General features: G+C 41.9%; 1 protein-coding gene across 2 annotated transcripts in view; it reads left to right on the top strand.

Moving 5' to 3' along the window:
• Window positions 1–17,289, top strand: part of LOC132823328 (slit homolog 3 protein-like) — a 699,246-nt gene that overhangs the window by 36,666 nt on the left and 645,291 nt on the right. For both annotated transcript variants that reach the window (XM_060837019.1, XM_060837020.1), the window contains exons 3-4: window positions 10,454–10,525; window positions 15,962–16,033. In XM_060837019.1, coding sequence (XP_060693002.1) covers window positions 10,454–10,525; window positions 15,962–16,033 — 144 coding nt within the window. The remainder of the gene's footprint in view (window positions 1–10,453; window positions 10,526–15,961; window positions 16,034–17,289) is intronic.

Genomic DNA, 17,289 nt, shown 5'->3' on the forward strand with positions numbered 1-17,289 from the left:
TACTGTATTTACATAGCTAGCCCAGTTCAGTTTCTGGTCAGTGGTAACCCCAGGATTTTCATTCTGGAGTATTCAGTAATGGCCAGTGAAAGTCAAGGGGCTGTGTCTGGATTCCCTCTTGTTGGAGATGTCCATTGCGTGGCTCTTGTGTGCTGGTAATGTTATTTGCCACTTGTCAGCCCAAACTTTGACATTGTCAGGTGTTTTGGACATCGTCTTTGTTAACCTCCTTCCCCCGCCAAGGAGTGTTTCAGGAATTGTGGCATGGGAGCAGCATTCTCATTCAACTCATTCAAATTTCTCACCTACCTGGACAGAGTTAGAATTGGGATGGGTTTGGGGATTGCTGAAATCCATCCCCATAAAACTGGAACCATGTGGTAATCTTTCTGTTGTGACACGAGACAGTGCAACCCTTTGTCTGAATATGACGATGGAGATATTGGTAATGGCTGTTGTTAAAATGCCCCTGCCCTATACCAGCAGCGATTTCATTGTCATCTGCAAGTCAGCTGTCAGACACAATTTGTAGGTACTAGAGAGGGAAAGATGGAACACTGATTTCCACCTAGTTCTACAAGTCATGGTGTTACCTGAGCAATGGCTCTTCATTCAGTGCAGTTACACACTGTACCAATAATCCTAAATGAAAGACACAACAGCAAAACATTCAGCAGCTGATAAAATAATAATGTGCAGTCAACATTGATTCTGAAAGAGCATGTACCACTTAATCAAACTCACTGAATATTGTGAAAAAAGGAACACAAAAGACAGATAAGGTAATTGCAATGGAAGTTATCGAGTCATTGAGTCATACAGCACGGAAACAGACCCTTCAGTCCAACCGATTCGTACCCACCATAATCCCAAACTAAACTAGTCCCACCTGCCTGCTCCTGGCCCATGTGCCTCCAAACCTTTCCTATCCCTGGGTTTATACAAATGCTTTTTTAAATGTTGCAATTCCACCCGCATCCACCACTTCCTTAGGATGTACATTCCACACACAAACCCTTCTCTGTGTAAAAAAATTGCCTCTTATGTCTTTTTAAAATTTCTCTCCTCTCAATTTAAAAATGTGCCTAGTCTTGAAAATCCCATCTTGGGAGAAAGACAACTACCAACAACTCTATCTCTCCATCTCATTCTTCATAAACTTCCATAAGGGCACCTCTCATCCTCCTACACGCCAGTGAACAATGTCCCAGTCTATTCTGCCTTTCTTTATAACCTTCCAAACCCGGCAATATCCTTGTAAATGTCTTTTGAGTCCTCTCCATCTTATTAGTATCCTTCCTACAATTTCTAAAATTCCTTTAATATGGTACTGCATAGTACACGGAAGACTGAAGTCTGACGGCACAGTGGCACAGTGGTGTGGGTGGCACGGTGGCACAGTGGTTAGCACTGCTGCCTCACAGCGCCAGAGACCCGGGTTCAATTCCCGCCTCGGGCGACTGACTGTGTGGAGTTTGCACATTCTCCCCGTGTCTGCGTGGGTTTCCTCCGGGTGCTCCGGTTTCCTCCCACAGTCACAAAGATGTGCGGGTCAGGTGAATTGGCCATGCTAAATTGCCCGTAGTGTTAGGTAAGGGGTAAATATAGGGGTATGGGTGGGTTGCGCTTCGGCAGGTCGGTATAGATTTGTTGGGCCGAAGGGCCTGTTTCCACGCTGTAATCTAATCTAATCTGAACATGTGGGTTTGAGATACATCACAGCATCTCTATTGCGTGGCACAGTATTTCATAGCACTGCTGCCTCACAGCACCAAGGACCAGCGTTCGATTCCAGCCTCAGGCAACGGTCCATGATGTATTTGCATATTCTCCCCGTGTCTGCATGGGTTTTCTCCGGGTGCTCTGGTTTACTCCCTCAGTTCTAAGATATGCACATCAGGTGTATTTGCCATACTAAATTGTCCGTAGTGTTGATGGATGGTAGCCATTATAAGTGTGGGTTACGTAAATAGGCTCAGGGATGGATCTGGCTGGGGTGCTCTTCAGAGGATTATACAGACCTGGTGGGCTGAATGGCCTTTATCTTGCACTATTGGGGCTATGATTCTATGTCTAGCTGGCTGTAAACCTGAGGGTATGGCTGGATTTTATCCTCCACTGCTGAGGCTGGAGAGGGGAGGAGGAGAGAGAGGAATGAAGGGGTGCCCTGCAAGTGACCTTGCTGAATGGGCTGGTGAGGAGCATTTAAAATGTGCCCAGAATCATTCTCCCCACCTCATTGGCCCAAAGCCTCATGAAACGTGTCTGATAGCTCAGAGCTGGGTAGTGTTGTTGAACAGAGATCTGGGCGTTCTTGTTTGTAGTTCCTTGACGTTTGCATCACATGGAGACTGCGTGGTTAAGAAGGTATTTAGCATGCTGTAGCCTTCATTGCTCAGACCTTTGACTACAGGAGTTGAGACATCATGTTAAGGATATACAGGACATTGATGAGGCCTGCTTTGGATGACTGTGTCCAGTTCTGGTCGCCCTGTTATAGCAAGGATATTTTTAAGCTGGTGGGGGTTCAAAAAAGCTTTACCACAATGTAGTTGTGAGTGGAAGGTTTGAATTATAAGGAGAGGCTAGTTAGGCTGGGTCTTCTTTCACTGGAATGTAGAAGGTTGACGGGTGACCTTATAGATGTTTATAAAATCATGAGGGGCATAGATAAGGTAAATAGCAGATGTCTTTTCACCAGGGTGGGGGCTTTTAGGCTAGGGGACACATTTCTAAAGTAAGAGCAGGAAGATTTAAAAAGACATGAGAGGCAGCTTTTTTTTTACACTGAGAATGGTTTGTGTGTGGAATGGTTAGTGTGTGGAATGAACTTTCAGAGGAAGTGATGGATGTTGGTACAGTTACCATATTTAAAAGGCATTTGGATAAGTTCATGGATAGGAAAGGTTTGGGGGGGGTGGGGGGGTATGGGCCAGCAGCAGGCAGGTGGGTCGAGCTTAGTTTGGGATTATGGTTGGCATGGACAGGTTGGGCCGAAGAGTTTGTTTTCGTGCTATATGATTCTTTTATATACAGGCAATATAAAAGATGCAAAATAATTACAAGAATGATAGCAAAACTGAGAGCTTTTACTTGACAGGGAAGATTGACGAAACAGGGACATTTTTCTCTGAAGGAGATAGCTGGATGGTAATGTGGTAGAAGTTTACGATATAAAGGAACTTGACAAGATAGACAGATAAAAAAAACAATACTAGAACCAGGGACTACAAATATAAGACAGTCAGAAACAAATCCAAAAGCAATTCAGGAGAAATGTCTTTATCCAGTGAAAGATTGAAATGTGGAATACTTTTGCATCGTAGTATTTGAGGTAAGATGTATCTGAGGGGAAGGTTAGCTAAACACATGAAGAAGGAAACATTGGAAGGATATGTCGATGAAGTTTAATGAAGAATTGGAAGGGGTGCTTATAAACCGCACAAATTCTGGCACATAGACCTGCTGGACTGGATGACTGGTTTCTGTGCTGAAAATATTTTGTAAAAATGAAATTGGAAGGAAAGCCAGAAGTATTTCTTTCTTTGAATGCCATTTGTAATTTGTTGTGATCTTCCTGCAAGTGCTGCGTTTTAGGATGAGTCAGAGGAGAAAGTGAGGACTGCAGATGCTGGAGATCAGAGTGAGAATGTGTTGCTGGAAAAGCGCAGCAGGTCAGGCAGCATCCAAGAAGCAGGAGAATCGACGTTTCGGGCATGAGCCCTTCTTCAAGAAGGGCTCATGCCCGAAACGTCGATTCTCCTGCTCCTTGGATGCTGCCTGACCTGCTGCACTTTTCCAGCAACACATTTTCAGTTCAGGATGAGTCAGAGGGCTAGTACAGCTAGGAATTGTGTCTGAAAACGTTCAGAAACCACTGTTGAGTTTTCTGGCTTAAACACCTTACATTGGAGGCCATGCCAACATTTGGGATGGCAGTCAGAGTGATCTGTTCTCTACTTACATGGTGGGTGCAAAAAGCAATACAAGACTGTTTACAAAACGAGTGCAGTGCCTTGCCGAAGGCATTTGTGAAGTTTGTATGATAACATTTGGAGGGATTTAAACATAAAGGTAAGAATTTTACATTTGTAGAGTTAGGATCTGAGATTTCATTGTAATTTGGGAATGAAGGCTTTATCACTAAGTCTGTAAGTTAGCTCACTGAGCTTGGAGGCTTGTTTTCAGATGTTTTGTCACCATAACATCATCAGAGAGCGTCTCTGGTAAAGGTTTGCTGGCATGTCCTGCCTCCCTATTTGCAGGTCTTGGTTTCTTAAGGTGGTTGATGTCATTTCCAGTTCTTTTTTTCAAGGTAAGGTAGATAGGATCTAAATTGATGTGTTTATTGATGGAGTTCTGGTTAGAATGCTATGCCTCTAGGAATTCCTGTGTGTGTCTTTGTTTCACTTGCCCTAGGATGTGTGATTTGGAGATGCCGGTGTTGGACTGGGGTATGCAAAGTTAAAAATCTCACCACCTGATGAAGGAGCAGCACTCCGAAAGCTAGCTTCCAATTAAACCTTTTGGATTATAACCTGGGGTTGTGTGATTTTTAACTAGGATAAGTTAATTCCACACGTGTGAAGAGTGGTTCCCCCGGATCAGAAACCTACAGCGAGCTGTCGAAGCGAACAAGATATCTGACTGGAATCTTGCTGCTCTACAAAATTGTTCACTTCTGCTGCAGATCCACTCATGAATTTCATTGTCATCTCCATGTGTAACTGTTCCAACGTTCTGTCTCCCTGTCTCTATATTTGCAAAACTTCAGCTTATCCAAAACGCTACTGCCTACAGTCTGCCCCACAGCCATACTTATTATTCCTGTCATTGTTGATCGGTATTAACACCTAGCTCCCCAATGCTTCCAGTTTAAAATGACCATCCTCATGTTTCAATCCTTCAATGGTATTGGCCAACTCTTGAACCTCCCCTGTGAACCCCCAGTAATGCCCTGTGCCCCAGCTCTAACCTCTTGTGCATCCACCTCAACAGCTATTGCTGGTAATACCTTCAGTTCCCCTAGCCCGACTCCGTCCCTAATCTTCTCTGTCCCTGCACGTTCCCCTCCTCCTTTCAATGCCGCTTTAGGATCGGATCTCTTTGATCCAACTTTTGGTCACTTTTCTTGACGTTCTCCATCTTTGACTCATGTCCATTTTGAAAATCTGTTTGACCGTCAAAGCACTTTTTGGACTACCCTAACCCAATCTAGTCCCATTTGCCAGCACCCGGCCCGTATCCCTCTAAACCCTTCCCATCCATATACCCATCCAGATACCTTTTAAATGTTGCAATTGTACCAGCTTCCACCACTTCCTCTGGCAGCTCATTCCATACATACACCATCCTCTGTGTGAAAAAGTTGCCCCTTAGGTCCTTTGTAAATGTTTCCCCTCTCACCCTAAACCTATACCTCTCTAGTTTTGGACTCCCCCAACCAGGGAAAATACCTTGTCCATTTACCCTATCCATGCCCTTCATGTTTTTATAAACCTCTATAAGGCTACAAGTAATACAGAGTTCAACGCTCAACATAGGACATTGAACATAACTGGATGAGAGCAAGTAATCATGCATTTGACACATTGCTGACCGGTGGAACCTGTTTGAAGACACTAGATTTTCTGTTAAATTCCTGAATTTTAGATTTCCAGATAATTGACATATACGATTTCATGGTAAGGTCTTGTATGTTAACGTGCATCAGGGTTGGTAACTGTAATCATAAACCTGTCTGACACTCAGCCCCAGACACTCCAGGGAAAATAGTCTCAGATTATTCAACCTCTCCCTCTCTCTCAAACACTCCAACTCTAGCAACATCCTTGTAAATAGAGATGTACAGCATGGAAACAGACCTTCCAGTCCAACTTGCCCATGCCGACCAGATATCCTAAATTAATCTAGTCCCATTTGCCAGCATTTGGTCCATAACCCTCCAAACCCTTCCTATTCATATACCCATCCAGCTGCCTTTTAATTGTAATTGTACCTGCCTCCACCAATTCCTCTGGCAGCTCTTTCCATACACGTACTACCCTCTCTGTGAAAAAGTTGCCACTTAGGTCCCTTTTATATCTTTCCCCTCTCACCCTACACCTCTTTTCTGAACCCTTTCAAGTTCCACAAACCCTTCCTGTAGCAGTGAGACCAGAATTACACGCGGTATTCGAATAGTGGCCTAACCAGTGCCCTGTACAGCCGCAACATGACCTCCCAGCAAGACAGACTTTGAAACTTGTCTGACACTTTTCACTGTGGTGCCAGGAGGCTTTAAAAAGAATTAAAAGTGGTGGAATCCAGGATGGTGTTGGCATAAATCACTGAGCCTAGAAAAAAGATTCAGGGAGCACAAAACATTCTCAACAGGGGAGAAAGTAATTAGGATAGGACAGGCAGAGTCTGAGATTTTACAGTCATGATTACCTCCACAACACAGCACTGCACACGTTCAGAAAAACTGGCAAAGGATTGCACTTAAGGTCCAACCACTGACATTATGATTATTATTACTATGGCCCATTGAAGCAGGGTGGAGTACCTCCTTAAGTAAAATTACAGGGTGACAAACACTCAACTGGATTAACATTTTTCAGTTCCCATCATTTTTTAAAAGTTTCAAATGATTGACCATAATTCAGCAAATAGGTTTATTCCTGTCTCCCTGGATTGCCGTACACATCCAATTCCTTTATCCTTCTATTTCAAAGGTTGAGATTCTTCCCAGAACACATTTCAAAGGAGGTCGCATCTTCTGCTATGACATTGGTATTTCACACAAGTAGGAGGAGTTATAGGAAGGATGTTATTAAGCTGGAGAGGGTTCAGGAGAGATTTAGCAGGATGTTGGTGAGCCTGGAAGGTTTACATTATAAAGAAAGGTTGGGTATGCTGGGACATTTTCATTGGAGGATAGGAGGTTGGGAAGTGACCTTTTAGAAGTCTATCAAATCATGAGAGTTATAGATGGGCTGAATGGTAGTTGTCTTTTCCCGAGGATGGGAGTTTCAAGACTAAGGGACACATTTTTAAGGTGGAGGAGAGTGATTTAAAAAAGACATGAGGGACGTTTTTACACCGAGGATGGTTTGCATGTGGAAAGATCTTCCTCAGGAAGTGATGGACATAAGTACAGTTGCCAACGTTTAACAGACATTTGGCTGCTTACATGAATAGAAAGGTTTGGAGGGATATGGGACAGATCCAGGCAGGCGGGGCTAGTTTACTTTGGGAACACGGTCTGTCTAAACTGGTTGGGCCGAAGGGTCTGTTTCCGTGCTGTATGACTCTATGACTTGGAGAGTCTCTCAGGGCTGAACTGTTTCGAAAAAGTATGTATCTCTCCCTAGTTGGATGCTGAGACTTAGATGAGAGGTTAGTGTGTAGTTTAAAAATGATGATGTTCCAACAGTGCCTTCCTACGAGGTTCATAACACCGGATTGGTAAGGGAGTTTGCTACTGTATTTAAGTAAATACAGTAGTGATTGCAAAAACAAGTTAACCAACCATGGTATGAAGTCATGATTGAAGTGATCAAAATATGAGTTCTTCCTTTCTTGTTGTTTTATTTCCCAAAATAGACCAAATTCTCCATTGCAACATGCATTCTGTGCGCAGACTTCTGAGCTAAACCCTGTCAGTTAAGTGGCAACCACACAAAATGTCAAAGATTTAAAATTTAAAAAAATAAACAAGAGTATCATGATGGTATGTTTTCAGTATTCATTCATGTCAGGGAGTTGAGCATGGGAGGGGAATTATATCACTTTTTTTTACATTTAGTAACAGTTCCCAGTTCATGTGTGCAATGGGCTGCAGCCAGGGTAGCTGTCTCATTGATCCATTTGGAAAAATAATCTGTGCCACAGTTCCAGCTACAAATGGCAAGTGAAGCCTCAATCTTCTCAGATTCTGACTGTTTTGAGCTCTTTAACCACAGGTCCTTTGTTGCTAATTCGGGATCGTTCTGGGCTGATCATACCCATCTGCTTTTCTTGACCTGCTGATATGTGAAAGAGCAGTTCAAAAGGTCTGTTTAACCGCAAGAACCGTCAGTGGGGGACCTCAGAAACCGCCAAGCGAAACGTGGTGGGCACTTGGGGTGTGAGGCATCCAGACCGAACTGCAGAATGACAACTTTATTCCCAACTGTGAGGAATTGAACCAGTGTTGAATTTGCAGTGTGCTTTCTGAGAGCATTTAAAGCCCTTTGTAGTCCATGGTGTGTGTTTACCCAAGAGGGGGTTGACCTGTGTGCAGGTACAGGAACAATTCGTGGAATCAAATTGATCACTGAGGCAAATCAGGAATGTCAGATTTCAAATGCGTCTTTCTAGGTGGCTAAAGTTTCAAAGCCTGCCCATCTGTTCAAATACTCTTCATGGACATTGGTGTGGTTGGAATTGTATTTTTGTGAGGCAGTGCTCTGGGTTTGACTTCACTGATGTGCTGGTGTTCTGTAAAGTGTACAAAATGCATGTTAAAATAAAGAATTTATATCCACTTAGGGAAAAACAGCAAAAAGGAAAGAACTAGTGTCTCAGTGGACCCAATGGTGTCTTCAGGATGTGCCAAGCCAGTCATTCTTTTTGAAGTGTAGTCAGCAGTGTGGACCCAGTGAGTCAAATGTAGAGTCCTGATGAAGGGCTCTGGCCCGAAACGTCGAATTTCCTGTTCCTTGGATGCTGCCTAACCTGCTGTGCTTTAACCAGCAACACATTTTCACCAGTGAGTCAAATGGCCTGCTTCCACACTGTGTGGATTCTATGAAACCCACCAGCCAAGTTGTACAAAGCAAAATTCCACAAATAGCAAAGTAACACCAACCATATTGTCAGTGATGTCATGGAGTCATAGAGATGTACAGCACAGAAACAGACCCTTCGGTCCAACTTGTCCATGCCGACCAGATATCCCAACCCAATCTAGTCCCACCTGCCAGCACCCGGCCCGTATCACTCCAAACCCTTCCTATTCATATACCCATCCAGATGCTTTTTAAATGTTGCAATTGTACCAGCCTCCACCACTCCTGTGGCAGCTCATTCCATACACGTACCACCCTCTGTGTGAAAAAAGTTGCCCCTTAGGTCTCTTTTATATCTTTCCCCACTCACCCTAAACCTACACCCTCTAGTTCAGGACTCCCCCAACCCAGGTAAAAGACTTTGTCTATTTATCCTATCCATACCCCTCCTGGCAGTTGGAAGAAAAATATTACCCAAGACATGAGTAAGACCTCCCAAACCTTCTTTGAATTGTGGGAAGGGATCTTTTCTATTCAATTAAAGGAACAAAATAGAGCCATGGTTTAACGTCTCACCCAAATGGTAGTACAACAATGTGACACAGAGAAGCTTCAGTTTAAATTATTTCTCTCTGGGGTCGGACTTGAACCCATAACCTCCTGACTCAGAGGCGAGGCTGAATGCTTTGATTCAAACAAAGGTGAGATTTCTTAAAAGATAGGAATGGCCAACAAAATCCTTCTTCTTTGAGAGTAGGTTTGCTTTCTGATGTGTGAAGGTCCCACTCCTACCCTTGAAAAGGTGGGGAATTATCAGCATCGTTGCTACAATGGACTCAGCTAAGGCAGACAAATACAAGACCCAAGAGACTATCCATATCATGAGGAGCCATAAAGTGCCAATGCAATGGAGCTGTAGATAAGAGATGGGCTTAAGAGTTGAATGCAGTTACAGAGCAATAGCCACACACTTTAATCAAAATGATCCTCCTCAATCCTGGCTGAGCCCATCCTCCCTTTGCTCCTTCCATTAGTTGCAGGATAATAGATGGTTGGCAGTGAGTCCCTAGGTAGAATTTCAATGGAATAGTTCATAATCTGTGAGTAAACCTTGGATGGACACCAACTAAGCTTCAGCATTGATCAAGCTGTTGTAACCACGTTTAGCAGATGTTTGCTCTTTTGTAACTTACGGCATATTAAACACTGACGGTTGAAATTGGTTCAAGATATAAAAGAGACCTAAGGGGCAACTTTTTTCACACAGAGGGTGGTACGTGTATGGACTCCTGATAAATCTATGGCCAATTTTTTCACAGGGCCAAGCTTTTGTTGCTTTCCATTCATGTGGAAATATTGTCAAAGATCATAATTCCAAACCAAATGTGGGCAGCAGTGAGCTGAATGAATAAGTCTCTAAGGTGATTGAGCTGTTGGTTGAGCTGAATAAAGATCTAGAGGTAATCATAGCTCTTGGCATAAATTGGAGGTAAACTGTGAAGATATTTAATGGGAAAATATCTTTGTGCCCATATCTGACATATTAAATGAAGCTGTAACAGCATGCTTAGGAGGCTCAATAATATATTTTGATGCTAAAATTGTTTTGCATTTGGTGAACTTCTGTTGTTTGGAGTCACTTATGCCAATGCTAACCCCATACAAAAGCCTCTTATCAATCGGTCTTCTTTATTTCACAGTGATCTGGACAAGAACAACATCACACGGATTTCAAAGATGGACTTTGTTGGGCTGAAGAATCTCCGGGTTTTGTAAGTAAATTCCAACCCGTGTCTGAGACTCCTTGCAAAAAGTTGTAAATGACCAATAAAAAACACAACAGCCTGCTTTTATTCTGTCCTTTTCTCCCCAAATTCTTTGTGCCATTAGGGGAGCAGAGATTTGTTTGGTGCTTGCAGGGCCTGTGCTAAGATAGCTGAAACACATGTTGCCTAATGTCTTCATCAGTCATCAGTGAGAGGTCTTCGCATATTTTGTCTTGTCTGAATACGAGCCAAAGCCCCAGGAATGCATGGGCTGTGTAGTAACTCACAATATCATGTAGTCTCAGCAGAGAGCTGCTAATAGTGCTTCTGCTTTTGATGTATAGGAAATTTAGTAACTTGCAAACAATGTTTTGCAACTCCTGACGGAATGGTGTCTTTCATCAAATGCAATTTTTCGGTGCATTAGCATTGACTGATTATCCAGACCAGCTGGATCCTCCCAGCATGCCTTATGTATACCATTATTTCATCATCTCAGTTCACTTACTGAATTAGTATTGTTTAATATACCCAAATGTTGGGAAATCACGTGCAATATGTTGTCTAATTTTTGTTACTTATTATAAACTGCAATTCTCAAATAGTTTGAGGTAGAGGCATTATTTATAGTTTAGATACACAAACTTTTGCTCTATTTATTATAAACTGCAATTCTTAAATAGTTTGAAGTAAAGGCATTATTTGTAGTTTGCACACACAAACATTGTTTTTATTTAGAAACTGCAATTCCAAAAGAGTTTGAATTACAGGCATTGTGTTTAGCTTGTGTACAACTAAAATCAGTAGCTCACAAAGTTGCACTACATTTGCAATATCTTCACAGTGCATTTCAGTCCCTAGATTTTTTTTGACTCGGATTTTGCATCTGAGGCAAGGCAACAGTTCTTGCTGCTGAACTTGAAGAAAGTTGTCCAGAAAGATATACTGTAGTAAGCTCTGAGATGACAATTTCTACTAATCTGTAATAAAAGCCATTCTGGATCCAGTACAAGGACTTTTCTGCTGTTCAGCAACAGTAGGTCACCAAGTAATGTTAGCAGCCAATTGGAGTAAGCAATTCTCAGAATCAAAAAAAACAAAAAGTAAAAATACACTATTTGTCTTTCTTAAATCTTGTGGTGCAGTGGTAGTGTCCACATCCCTAAACTAGGAGGACTGAGTTCAAGTCTCACCTGTTCCAGGAGCGTGTAATAGCAACTTTGAATAAGACCATAAGACGTAGGAGCCGAAATTAGGCCATTCAGCTCATCGAGTCTGCTCCGTTCAATCATAGCTGATACGATTCTCAACTGCATTCGCCCTGTAACCCTTGATCTCTTGATATTCAAGAATCTATCTGTCTCAGTCTTCAATATACTCAATGACCTGGCATCCACAATCTTCTGTGGCAATGGATTCCATCGATTCACCACTCTCCGGCTAAAGAGATTTCTCCTTATTTCTGTTCTAAAAGGTCTTCTCTTTATTCTAAGGAATAGGTTGATAAAAATACTTTTTTGTTTAACCTCTTTTTATCATTTTACAGAGAGTGAAATAAAGATTGGCACATGTCCATGGGATTGAAGCTGAAGCTAAAATATCATCAAACTATGTAGTAAAATACATTTTCAACAGATCCTTTTTTTTTAATATCATGAATTATTTCTCAAAGGAGTCTTTCAGGGCTAGGGTGGTTATTCAGCAGTAATTATGATTCAGTCGCCTAGAAAAAGCTCAGTCACACCTCATTCAACATAACATCTTCAGTGCACGTAATAACAAGAACACTGTGCAAAAAACTGTAGCATCAATCATTGATTTCTGGGCCAAAACCTATTTCAGATAAAAAGGCTGCATCATTACACCCTGCAGAGGAGCAGGATATCACTGACAACAATTTGCGATTTCCACACTTAACCGTGCTTACATGCATTGCCATCTTTTTCACAGAGTATTCATGCTGAATGTTATTGCAGATCTTTATTAAAAGCACAATGCCACTTAATATTGTACAACAGAAACCAACGAGGAGGTAATGACGTAAGAGATGTCATGGAATTGGTAGTTCTAAATTCAATCCTTCGAAAACAACAAATAAAGATTGTTTCACACGCTTCTTCATAAATTTTCAAATTTCCTGTCACTGTCTTAAACCATATTTTATGATCAGACTCTGTGGGCTCCTTTGCATTACTATCTTAACATTAAGAGCTGTCGTTTTGAGCATACCCAACAAAATTTCCAACAAAAGATAATGAACGGAAATTTGGAATAGAAACTTAGGCAGAGAAGTCATTTGATTTGTGCTGTCCCCATAAATGATTATAGAGTCATAGAGTCATCCAGCACGGAAACAGACCCTTTGGCCCATCCAGTCCATGTTGACTATAATCCCAAACTAAACCAGTCTCACCTGCCTGCTCCTGGCCCATATCCCTCTCTACCTTTCCTATCCATGTACTTATCCAAATGTCTTTTAAAAGTTGCAATTGTGCCCACACCCACCATTTCCTCAGGAAATTCATTCCACATGCAAACCACCCTCTGTGTAAAAATTTACCCCCCCCCCCGCCCCCGGCCTTTTTAACTCACCTTAAAAATATCCCCCAGTCTTTAAATCTCCCATCTTAAGGAAAAGACACCAGCCATTAGTTAGACAAGAATATTTTATGTCCAATGTCAACGCACCAGTAGCTATGACCAAATGCCCTGTAATATCGACAAGAGTCTCAGTAATAATTCGGCCTCTGCTTTAGATGGGAGTATTTCTCAAATCTTTTAAAATCTGTTGAGATGAAACAATTTAGTCGAGAGCAGAATACAAACTTATAATCTTGTTGTCTGTGTGACTCCTGTGCTTCTGTGCAGGATCTTTGTGTGATGATCTCAAGGGAATGTTGTCAAGAGTTTTGAAAAAGGATGTTGTACAACATAAATCAAAATCACACGCGTTAGTAATGATTATCATTGCAAAATGAATTGAAAGCCACATTGATATGGTGCTGCTGATGGAGTCCTTCTGACACAGACAGTCTGAGATTGTAGGACACACACAGTAAACTCCGACTCTGATCTCCAACATCTGCAGTCCTCACTTCCTCCTTCTAAAATGGCCAGTAAAGTTGGGATATCAGTATTGACTTGAGAGGATGGGGTGGAGCAATGGTTTAGATACTGTATCTTTAATTCTGGCTGTTGCACACAGCTCATACTAATAGGATGACCATCTCCTATCCCATGGAAATGAAAATGACTGTCTCAGCAATGTCCATATCAATTTATTGCTTTTGTACTGTTGTTTTATTAAACACTATCATGCATAATTGCCGAGAGAGAATGGAGAGCAGGATATAATTTCCTTTTCTCTCTCTCTCTCCTCCGGGTCTTTGAATCACAGGCATTAATATAGTTCTGCAAAGGGAGCACATTTCTGTTGAACTAACAATACATTCTTAATATTAAAACAGAAAAAAACTGCAGATGAAGTAAATCAGAAACAAAAACAGAAATTGCTGGAAAAGCTTAGCAGGTCCGGCAGCATCCGTGGAGAGAAATCAGAGTTAACGGTTGTGTGACCCTTCCTCAGAACTGATGGTAGTTAGGAATATGTTGGTTTATACGCAGATGATGCTGGAGTGGTGGGAGGCATGGGGATGGGGGTGAGGGTAAGGAGTAAATGATGGATAGAACCCAAACAGAGAGAGAGAGAGAGAGCGAGAGAGAGAGAGAGACGAGCAGTTAGATAGACAAAGGAGTAAAGAATGATCTGGCTAGGAGAGTGAATAGCTGTTAATAAGGTCCACTAGTGGCTAACATGAGTGGTGTATAATAGCAGACTGTGTGATAACAAGGCCCAGTGTGTGGAGGTTGGGATAAGGACATGGGGGAGCTCAAGCACTAAAGCTATTGAAGTCAATATTGAGTCCAGAAGGTCACAGTCTCAATATAGCTCCCAGTGACCATTGGTCCCATTATTTGCATTCCCATTCCAATGGTATTACAAGTTGGAATCAAGGCATATTTTTCAGGGCACCTTGTCTCTAACTGGAACTGACAAGGGAACACTGAGCGTTGACACCAGGAGCAAAAAGTGAAAAATGCTTTCCGAGCCAGAACCCTGCTATTCGGAATACAATCTACTTTTCTCAATATACAAATATAATCTCTCATTGTTTCCATCAAAATATTGCCCAGACTCAATAGTCTGTGGTCAGTGGGATTTACCCTTTCATCAGCAAATATCCCTTCGAAGATGAAAGATTGTGTTGTTTTCAGATGGAAGTGCCAGGTTTGGTCAGAGAATGTCTTGAGGGTTATTGAAAAGGTTGAAATCAAAAATGACTTTGCATTCAAAAAGTTGTGGGCATGAGTGTCTTGCTATTGCTGCCAGTTTTGCTCAGAACAAGCTGAGTATGATGCATGGAGTCATGAATAATCTCTTATATCAGGAGCTGTGCGTTGTCACAGCATAATATCACAGGCGTGACAACACTGAGGCTTTAAGAGATGTATTTTGTTCTGTGTTGTTTTGAAGAGAGGCTTTAAGTCAAAAGTCATGAGCTGTCTACCCGAACCACTGGAGTAAACACTTTTGACAACTTTTTGTTTTAAAATTGGAACAATAGAAGCAGCCTGAGTGGGTGTGCTCAAGCTCCCACAGAACCAGGATTTTTAATTTTTAATTTTCAGCAGCAATTGCTGTTGGGGTCTTAAAGAAGTGAAAGCTATTTTCCTCTCTCTTGTTTACAGCTAAAAGCTAGGGGTTCTGTTCCTGCTATTAGAGTTGCATGCGAAACAAATTTGTTTGCCAAATGTGTGTTTACAGGATGTTACCATATTGGAACAGTTAATTAGTAATAGTTACTGCATCAATTATTCCTTTACGTTTTCTAATAGAGTAAAGTAATTCCAATTCCTTCTTTCTTTTGTTGTATTTCAGCTACAATGGATGATTAAAGTGTGCTTTGCTTTAAATCTGGCAGTTTGACTAATCAAATTAGTCAAATTAGAACACAGCTCCTTACGTTTATCTTCAAAATAAGGAAAGGTTAGGGTCTGGGCTATCTTCTGAATATTTTGAGGGTGTTTGGTCTGGTCCATAACACCGGTTACACAAGTAGTGAAAATTTTACCAGAGCCAATTATTGCAGATGCTGGAAATTGTCCTGAAAACAACAAATGCTGGCGATCACAGCAGGTCAGGCAGCATCCATGGAAAGGCAACAAGCTAATGTTTTGAGTCGAGATGACTCTTCATCAGAGTTCTGATAAGAGTCATCAAAATTTGAAACGTTAGCTTGTTGCCTTTCCGTGGATGCTGCCTGACCCGCTGTGATCTCCAGCATTTGTTGTTTTCAGTGAAAACTTTATGCTTACTTTGGGGACACAAGTGAAAAGAGAGAGGAGATCCAACGGCTGACCATTTCCTTTGTTTTGTTGCAGACATCTTGAGGAAAACCAGATCAACGTAATTGAAAGAGGAGCCTTTCAGGATCTGAAGCAATTGGAAAGACTGTAAGTCACTTCATGCACTCTCAGTGATGAACAGCTACTACCATCTATCTTGAGGCTTATATCACTCTCTGCTAGCTTTGCTTTTGGAGCCGGATCAAACTTTTCAACTTCTTGTATATTCCAGAGACAGGAACTTAAATGAAAATAGTCATGACATTCTTAAAGTGACAACTGATCTGTCCCATTTACCATGTCATAGAGCCATACAGCACAGAAACAGACCCCTCCGTCCAACCAAACCATGCCAAATGTAATCCCAAACCAAACTAGTCCCACCTGCCTGCTCTGGCCGATATCCCTCCAAATCTTTCCTATTCCTGTACATACCCAAACATCTTTTAAATGTTCCATTTGTACTCACATCCACCACTTCCTCAGGAAGTTCATTTCACACGCAAACCACCCTCTATGTAAAAAAGTTGCCCCCGTGTCTTTCTTAAACCTCACTCTGTTTAAAAATGTACCCCCTCTCATGTTGAAATCCCCATCCAAGAGAAAAGACAACTTACATTAACTCTATCCACATCCCTCATTATTTTATAAACTTCTATAAAGCCACCTCTTAACTTTCTACCCTCCTGTGAAAAAAAGGTCCCAGCCTGTCCGGCTTTTCTCTATAACTCACACCTTCCATACCCGGCAACATCCTGGTAAATCACTTCTGAACCCCCTCCAGCCTGATATTTTTCCTATAACTGGGCGAGCAGAACTGGACACAGTATTCCAGAAGAGGCCTCACTAATGTTCTGTACAACTTCAACATGACGTCCCAACTCCTATACTCAAAGGACTAAGCAATGAAGGCAAGCATATTGACGATTTCATTCGACTTGTGTCATTGATAATGTAGCCACTATATTCTCTGCAGGACACTGGGAACCTTCTCTCTTATTTTTCATTGTCTTATTAGATCGACAATGTGACCCAGTCCCCTTTCTTTTCTTTTTACTCTCTTGTGAAATAGCTAACTATTTTACTGATTTGATGTTTCAGTGTTCATTTATTCCTAGATGGGTGTGGAAATAGGTTCTGTACTGCCATTCATTGAGGTGATGACTGTTATTCAATGACTCTACTCCCCCCACCCAGTCCCCGCCACATTTCCCATTATTCTGTTAGAAGCCAGACCCTTAGCCCTCACCCTCACTCACCCCATGCCACCCTTTAATACCCATGCTGCATCCAAAATATTAATGCCTCACCCATACCCATTACTCTAGTATCCACTAGAGAACCAGTGTGCCCCATAATAACAC

Source organism: Hemiscyllium ocellatum, chromosome 16, assembly GCF_020745735.1.
Source record: "Hemiscyllium ocellatum isolate sHemOce1 chromosome 16, sHemOce1.pat.X.cur, whole genome shotgun sequence".
Taxonomy (NCBI): domain Eukaryota; kingdom Metazoa; phylum Chordata; class Chondrichthyes; order Orectolobiformes; family Hemiscylliidae; genus Hemiscyllium; species Hemiscyllium ocellatum.